This window comes from Phytophthora parasitica (assembly GCF_000247585.1).
Source record: "Phytophthora parasitica INRA-310 unplaced genomic scaffold supercont2.8, whole genome shotgun sequence".
Classification (NCBI taxonomy): domain Eukaryota; phylum Oomycota; class Peronosporomycetes; order Peronosporales; family Peronosporaceae; genus Phytophthora; species Phytophthora nicotianae.
This window is the reverse complement of record NW_008648994.1, coordinates 1708385-1716778: the sequence shown is the minus strand read 5'-3', so window position 1 is coordinate 1716778 and position 8394 is coordinate 1708385. Positions and strand designations below refer to the sequence as shown.

General features: G+C 50.2%; 2 protein-coding genes across 2 annotated transcripts; both read left to right on the top strand.

Moving 5' to 3' along the window:
• The first annotated feature begins 384 nt into the window (after positions 1–384).
• Positions 385–3373, top strand: PPTG_06070 (hypothetical protein). The gene is made up of 3 exons (XM_008899833.1): positions 385–1403; positions 1472–2269; positions 2336–3373. The coding sequence occupies exons 1-3, from the start codon at positions 405–407 to the stop codon at positions 3215–3217; spliced, it is 2679 nt and encodes an 892-aa protein (XP_008898081.1). The 5' UTR covers positions 385–404; the 3' UTR covers positions 3218–3373.
• Positions 3374–3629: 256 nt separating this feature from the next.
• PPTG_06069 (hypothetical protein) lies at positions 3630–7905 on the top strand. The gene has a single exon (XM_008899832.1). It carries the CDS (start codon positions 3708–3710, stop codon positions 7803–7805), a length of 4098 nt encoding a protein of 1365 aa, XP_008898080.1. The 5' UTR covers positions 3630–3707; the 3' UTR covers positions 7806–7905.
• The last annotated feature ends 489 nt before the right edge of the window (positions 7906–8394 follow it).

Genomic DNA, 8394 nt, shown 5'->3' with positions numbered 1-8394 from the left:
GTGTTTGTTGGCTAAAACATTACTTGTGTATTAAGCAATTGAAGACATGAAAGTAATCACAGCTAGAAATCGAACTGTTTTTAGCTTGAGAGCTTAAAAGTTCTCGACCTGTGTTTTCTCTCGAAGCAAGTTATCCGGGTAACCTATCAATCGACGGAGAATCATTTCGGGGAGTTGCAAGTGTAAATTGTCCCAAATTATACTTTTTTTTAAGAAATGTAATAAAAAAAAAAACGGGAAAGTGTTTTTTTTTTTAACAGAAACAAAAGAGTTTCTTTAGAAAAAAAAGCACTTTTATGTGAGTATTTGTATCTTACCTAAATTTGCTCATTTTTTTGCTGGGCCCAAAACCTAATTAGTAAGACATGACTCAAAAACGCCATCTAAAAACTGAGGTGTCAACAATGAGCTCTTCACCTGAATCCACTGCGGTCTCCGAGGGCATCGCCTCAGTACCCGACACTAGCTCGTCTATCCCTATAGAAGGCATTGCAACGCTACTAACCGTGGGGTTGGGACTATTCTACTGGTTCTGCTTCCGCCCAGGACGCATTCGCTCCCCCACTTCACCCCCCACCAATGCAGAACGATTGTCTGCAGCATTCATGAATGAGCGTTTTGCTGTGTTTGTGGAGCACGAAATATCTGCAAATGAGGCGGCGCTATTCGTGGCGGATGGAGGTCGCATCGAGCCGTTCCGAGCGCTATATGACGCGCTCCGAGTTCCACTCCACGTCGTGGACTTGACACGGATAGCTGGTGGTTCAAAAGTGCTGGTAGCTCTGCACGAGACGTACGCGGGACAGGTCGAACACGAGTATTTATTTGTCAGAGGACAGTTGGTGGGGGGACTGAAACAGCTGCGTGGTCTCTTGATTGACGGACAGAAGGAACAGCTTGGAGAAAAATGTGACTGGAGTCACGTTCGAGTTGATAGGAAAAGTAACACTGGCTTCATGATTCTCAGTACAATGAACGGCTTTCAAGGCGTTGAGGAGGTTGAGGAGAAGACTGTCAACTTGGAGACGAGACCGCTGCGTACGGTGGAGGAACTTCGCACTTTTGACCCGATGACACTTGTGGGGTGTTGTGTGCCAATTGCATCTTGCTCCAGGAAGCAACGCAGACGCAGTAAGCTGCTTGTGTGCCATGACATGAAAGGAGGATACCTGGAAGACAGATTCATACAGGGATGCGACGACTTTGATGCGTATCGATTCTATCAGTGGGATCTGGTGGACTTGTTCGTGTACTTTGGACATGCGCTAGTGTGTCCACCACCCAGCGGGTGGATCGCTGCCGGCCATCGTCATGGTACCCGTGTTTTAGGTACTTTTCTGACTGAAGGTGATGAAGGTACAGAGTTATGCAAAGAACTGTTTCAAGATGCTCAATCAGCCGAGGTAAGCTCCCGATACGTGCTCTACCGAATGACCACCTAGCTCACTAATGCTACTACATTTGTACGCAGATGTTTGCATCAAAATTGGCTGCTATTGCTTGGCACGGTGGCTTCGATGGATGGCTGATTAACGTGGAAAACGACGTTCCTGCTGAGCTTGTGAGCAATATTGACGTGTTTCTGCGCACTCTCCGCAAGGGCATGCAGCTTCAAAACCCACTGGCACAAGTCGTGTGGTATGGCAGTCTCTCTAGATCGGGTAAACGCAGTTCATACGCTCGTTTGGACGAATCTAGCAGCGAGTTCTTCCGTAACGTCGATGGCTTCTACGTTGACTACGGCTGGACACTTGACGACGCGAAATTCTCAGCTGCTTTTGATCTAGATCGTCGTTACGATATCTTCATGGGTATCGATGTGTTTGGAAGACACGGCATGCTTGGAGGTGGGAAAATGAAGTGTGGCGAGCCGCTTCGTCTGGCGTGGAATGCAGGCGTGTCTGCTGCAGTCTTTGCCCCTGGATGGACTTACGAATGCTACCAGCATGAGGTACAACAAGACTTTGTCGTTGTCGAGAACCGCTTTTGGAGTACTGTACGGGAGAGCTGGAAAGGGAAGAGTCCGTGTTATGATGCGTTGGGGGGACAGAATTGCCTCTACACTGCATTTAACATTGGTCGTGGCGTGGGTGTCTGGACGGAGGGGAAGCGTGTGGGGACTTCAACATGGTCCAACATGACAGAGCTGGACATCCAGCCAGACCAGGCGCTGCATGTTGGTAAAATCGTCACTACTGCTACGGGGTCTATGCAGGCTGTTATCTCGCACGATACAGCCCTCCACGGAGGTGCAAGCGTGCAATTACAGGTAAGACCGGATAAGTGTTCATGGTAGTGTGCTGCTTCGTACTAACCTGATTTTACTGCATCATAGGGCCAATTAGTTGGACGGGAAAAATCGTATTTCAAGCTCTTCGACGTGGATATTGAGTTCTCGCCACGCCGCGTTATGGAGATTTCATACACGACAGCAACACGCGAGGAATCAGTGTGTCTACTAGTGTTGACAGTGTGTCCGGGTCTGGATCGTGCTACACATTACGTGATCCTACGCTCCGTGGACGACTCGGGGCCGGACTCTGGGGATAATCGAGTGGACCTTAAGAAAACGCTGTCAACGGTTGCGAAGGCCTCATTGGAGAAGCATTTTTACTTGCCAGTCTCCACTGAGGTTTTCGACATGGAAGGTGTCAATGCTGAAGCTGTGCAAGGTATCACCTCTGATGGCTGGTGCAAGAAGACGTATCGTCTAGGAGGGCAGCTTTGGGATCAGAAACATATTGTGGAAATTGGCGTATTGTGCACCAAGAAAATTAGGAAAGTCTCCGGTGAGCGCAAAGACTATTTGGCTTATATTGGAGAGGTTTGTGTGGTTGGTAACAGTGGCAAACCTGCCGTGAAGGCGGCCCACCGAGATATACACAGCCAGCCAAGATGCTGCGAGAACGCGAGGATCACGTCTTTCAAGCGCAACGATGCTGAGTCGGTATCTTTTGGAGTGCAATGGAATTTTACAGCGGATGGAGAGCTTGTGCGCTATGTGTTGGTGTTTACCTGCATCGACAACGGTGAGCGGATTTTCGTGGGTAAAAGCTTTGACAATTTCTTATGGTTGGACAAGCACGCATGGCAACGACGAGAGCGAGCCACGTCATCTTCGTCGCACGCATCGACTCGCCTCACGATTGAGCTGCGCAGTGTATCATGGGCCGGACAGAGTAGTACTTGCGTTTGCCAATTGCATTTGGAAGAGTAAAGTGCTAGAGAGCTTCGATACTCCAACCTTGAGTCAAGTTAACAACTGAAGCAAGAAAAAAAGATGTAGCGATCAGTGCCGCCGCAATTTTAGAGACTGTCATTGGTTGACGCGGATAAGAACGATGTTCTGAACTAGCTTTCTCGAACATACCGGTATGCGAAGCTACCCCCGTCTCATTGAGCACTTCTGCTAGTTACCGCTGAGTTTACTCGCTCGCTTCATCGATTACGCGTGACTGGTTTAACGAGTTTTGTCACATGTCAAAACTGAACCAAGACGGGGCAATCACTTCAACGTCACTGGTGACGCGCAATCCCGCTGTACTCAGATTGCGCGCCAAAGTCCCGCGAAATCAACAGCAACTTGTTGACGCGCGACACCGATTGCGTTGCTCGCTTTTGTTGACTGCAGAAATACTGGTTAAGCTCATTCCGGAATTTGCTCTCGACTTCACAAGCACTTTCCAATCTTCACTCCAATCGTCACAATGGACAAGAAACTGGGTCTGGACTCGGCCGACGCGTTGATGGCTCAGGGCCCCAATGCGCTGCACAGCTACGTCGCTGATAAAGTGCAGGCTGCCATGGGCAAGGCCATGCCTCAAATGGAGGTGCGCTTCAAGAACTTATCCATTTCCGCCAAGGTTTTCGCCTCCAGACACTCGGACCCCAAGTCCCAACTCCCTACACTGTACAACAGCGTCAAGAAATCTGCTGCCAAGATCAACGCCAAGAACCACACAGCCGAGAAAGTGATCCTCAAGAATGCTAGTGGCGTCTTCAAGCCCGGTACAATCACTCTGCTTCTGGGTCAACCTGGCTCGGGAAAGTCGTCACTCATGAAGGTGCTGAGCGGTCGATTTCCACTGGAAAAGAATGTAGCAATCGAGGGTGAGATCACGTACAACGGCGTCCCGCAGGCCGATATCATCAAGCGACTCCCGCAGTTCGCGGCTTACGTGACACAGCGTGACAAGCACTTCCCCACTCTGACTGTCAAGGAGACTCTCGAGTTCGCACATGCCTTCTGTGGAGGTGGCATCTCCAACTGCACAGAGGAACTCCTTTCCAAAGGCACCCATGAAGAGAACACAGCAGCGTTAGAAGCGTTGTCGGCACTATATGCCCACTACCCTGATGTAGTGATCAAGCAACTAGGACTAGAGAATTGCAAAGACACCATCGTGGGCAACGCAATGCTTCGTGGTGTATCGGGAGGAGAACGCAAACGTGTGACGACTGGCGAAATGGAGTTTGGAATGAAGTACATGACACTTATGGATGAGATCAGTACCGGTCTCGACAGTGCAGCTACCTTCGATATCATCAGTACGCAGCGTGGTATCGCTAAAACCCTGCAGAAGACGGTCGTCATTGCTCTGCTGCAACCCTCACCTGAAGTTTTTGAGTTGTTCGACGACGTCATGATCCTGAACGACGGTGAAGTCATGTACCATGGACCTCGCGACCAAGCTGTACCGTTCTTCGAAAGTTTGGGTTTCAAATGTCCTGCAGATCGTGATGAAGCCGACTTCCTTCTAGACTTGGGAACCAACCAGCAGTTTGGTTACGAGGTGGATCTTCCAGCAGGAAAGACCTACCACCCACGGTTAGCCAGCGAATTTGCAGAGATCTTTCGGCGTTCATCCATTCACCAACGGATGCTTCGAGCATTAGAAGACCCACACGAACCTGCACTCCTTGAGAATGTTGGTGCACACATGGACCCAATGCCAGAGTTCCGTCGTGGGTTTTGGGAGAACACCCGAACGCTCATGAAGCGACAGACTATGGTTACTCTCCGCAACACTGCGTTCATTAAAGGACGGTGCATTATGGTGGTGCTGATGGGACTTATCTACTCGAGCACCTTCTGGCAAGTGGACCCCACCGACGTGCAGGTAGCTTTGGGAATAATGTTCCAAGCCGTTCTGTTCCTCGCTTTGGGCCAGGTCTCCCAGATCCCGACGTTTATGGCAGCCCGTGATGTGTTCTACAAACAACGTGGAGCCAACTTCTTCCCGACGGCAGCGTACGTGCTCGCGTGCTCGGTGGCTCAGGTGCCTATGGCTATTGCTGAGAGCGTTATCTTCGGTTCAATGGTCTATTGGATGTGTGGCTTCGTGGCCACTGCTGGGGCTTTCATCTGCTACATGATTCTGCTTATTCTGACGAATCTGGTGTTTTCCTCGTGGTTCTTCTTGCTCACGGCCATGTCCCCGGACTTCCACATTGCCAAGCCGTTCGCGACGTTCACGGTGGTTTTCTTCATTCTGTTTGCTGGTTTCGTTATGGCCAAGAGCACCATGCCCGGTTGGTTCGTCTGGATCTACTGGATCAACCCCATTGCGTGGTGTCTCCGTGGTCTCGCTGTGAACCAGTATCGTGCTGCCAAGTTCGACGTCTGCGTTTATGATGGCGTGGATTATTGCGCCGACTACAATATGAACATGGGCGAGTACTATCTGTCCCAGTACGATGTCCCGTCGTCCAAGGTCTGGGTGTGGGCTGCTATGCTCTTCATGATTGCATGCTATGCGCTCTTCATGGCGTTAGGGTGCTACGTGCTTGAATATCATCGTTATGAGAGCCCTGAGCACACGGTCATCAAGGACAAGGACGAAGAATCTGATGAGAGTTACGCGCTAGTAGCAACTCCAAAGGGTTCTACTACCAGCTCGGCGGAACGAGCAGTTGCGCTCGATATTGGACGTGAGAAGAACTTTGTGCCTGTCACTCTTGCCTTCCAGGACCTATGGTACTCGGTCCCGAAGCCTGGAAGCCCAAAAGAGTCCATTGACTTGCTTAAGGGTATCAGTGGGTTCGCTAAGCCTGGTACAATGACGGCTCTGATGGGCTCATCTGGCGCTGGTAAGACGACGCTGATGGACGTGATCGCCGGTAGGAAAACGGGTGGCACGATCAAGGGCAAGATTCTATTGAACGGCTATGAGGCGAACGACCTGGCTATCCGTCGAAGTACAGGCTACTGCGAGCAGATGGACATTCACTCGGACGCGACGACATTCCGTGAGGCTTTCACGTTCAGTGCATTTCTCCGTCAAGATAGTAGTGTCCCGGACCATAAGAAGTACGATTCGGTGGAAGAAGTTCTCGATCTTTTGGATATGCACGACATCGCAGACCAGATTGTACGTGGCAGTTCAGTAGAGCAGATGAAGCGCCTCACCATAGGCGTTGAGCTGTCTGCACAGCCTAGCGTGCTGTTCCTTGATGAACCGACCAGTGGACTGGATGCTCGTTCGGCTAAGCTGATCATGGATGGTGTTCGCAAGGTGGCAGATAGCGGACGGACCATCGTGTGCACGATTCACCAACCTTCGTCTGATGTGTTTTACCTGTTCGACCACTTGTTGTTGCTTAAGCGTGGAGGTGAGACGGTGTTTGTTGGTGAACTGGGCGAGAAGTGCCGTAAACTGGTGGAATACTTCGAGTCGATCCCTGGTGTCACTCCGTTATCTGACCGATACAACCCAGCCACCTGGATGCTGGAGTGTATCGGTGCCGGTGTAAACAGCGGAGGTCGTAACACGATGGACTTTGTGGAGTACTTTAGGAACAGCCAAGAGAAGCGTATCCTGGACAATGAGATGGCACAGGAAGGAGTCACCGTACCAGCTTCTCATCTACCGGAGATGATCTTCCAGAAGAAACGTGCAGCCAGTTCATGGATACAAGCCAAGTTCTTGACGATGCGCTTCATGCGCATGTACTGGCGTACACCCACGTACAACATGACGCGCTTCGCTATCGGTCTGTTCCTCGCTCTGCTGTTCGGTTTGACGTATGTGGACGTGGAATATGTGAGTTATCAAGGAATCAACGGTGGTGTGGGTATGGTGTTCATGACGACTCTATTCAACGGCATCGTGTCCTTCAACGGTGTTCTACCCATTGCCTCGGGGGACCGTGCTGCTTTCTATCGTGAACGCGCTTCACAGACGTACAATTCGCTCTGGTATTTCGTTGGCTCGACAATCGCTGAGATCCCGTACGTGTTTATCAGCTGTCTGCTTTTCACGGTGATTTTCTACCCGTTAGTAGGCTTCACTGGCTTCGGGACGGGAGTGCTCTACTGGATCAACCTCTCGCTATTGGTGTTGTTGCAGACGTACATGGGTCAACTCTTCGTCTACGCACTACCGAGCGTGGAGGTGGCAGCAATTATTGGTGTACTCATCAATTCGATCTTCTTCTTGTTCATGGGCTTCAACCCTCCGGCCAAGTCCATCCCTAGTGGCTACCGTTGGCTGTACACGATCACTCCTCAGCGATACCCGCTTTCTATCTTGATGGCTCTGGTCTTCTCCGATTGCCCCACAGAGCCCACATGGGATAGCAATCTTGGACAATACGTCAATGTTGGCTCAGAACTCGGTTGCCAACCCGTGACGAACCTCCCAGTGACAATTGACCACATTACGGTCAAGGGCTACGTGGAGTCGGTGTTCGAGATGAAGCACGACGATATATGGAGAAACTTCGGCTACGTCTTTGTGTTTCTCGCCGTCCTTCGTTTGCTCGCGCTGCTTTCGCTGCGTTACATAAACCACCAGAAGAGATGAGCGTCGCTAAACCTTACTCTCACTTTTAGAGAATAGATAACCTTTTTAATTAAAAAAAATCAAAATAAAGTAAAAACTCTGGATCGATAGCGTGGAAATATTTCTGCATTGCAAGACGTTGACTACGTTGATGTTGTTGCGAAAATAAAGTTGAGGTGGCGCGCTGGAATGCACTTCAAAACCCGTACGTGCGTGTCTCGGTATTCGATCTCAAAGAAGAGATACTGGAGACGTCCACGCAGCTGCTTGTTGCTGAAAGCTGTCTCCGTCTTAATCTAGGCGTTCGATGGATACCTCCAGGTCTACGGGTAGTCTCTGCTCGATGTTTTCACTTGGACTTCGTTGCCTTCGAGGAAGTCAGTGGAATAGAATAATATAATGCCACGTACCAACGCGTCGACAACGCAATACATGCACGGTGCCAGACCCGTTTGCCTTGTACTGTAGTACATGCAGTCGTGACTCACGACTCGTTAGCACAGCCAACTTGCTGATTGAGACAGTCGAGTGATCAGAGATCCAAGATCCCTGCACCGTGAATGAATTTACTTGCTCGACGACTAGGCGATCGCAAGTTTTTACATGTAGT

Bases quoted from the DNA above. Each gene is read 5' to 3' on its own strand.
- PPTG_06070 (XM_008899833.1), top strand. From the start codon at position 405: ATGAGCTCTTCACCTGAATCCACTGCGGTCTCCGAGGGCATCGCCTCA. The intron at 1,404-1,471 runs GTAAGCTCCCGA...ATTTGTACGCAG, and splicing joins AAGATGCTCAATCAGCCGAG to ATGTTTGCATCAAAATTGGC. The intron at 2,270-2,335 runs GTAAGACCGGAT...ACTGCATCATAG, and splicing joins GTGCAAGCGTGCAATTACAG to GGCCAATTAGTTGGACGGGA.
- PPTG_06069 (XM_008899832.1), top strand. From the start codon at position 3,708: ATGGACAAGAAACTGGGTCTGGACTCGGCCGACGCGTTGATGGCTCAG.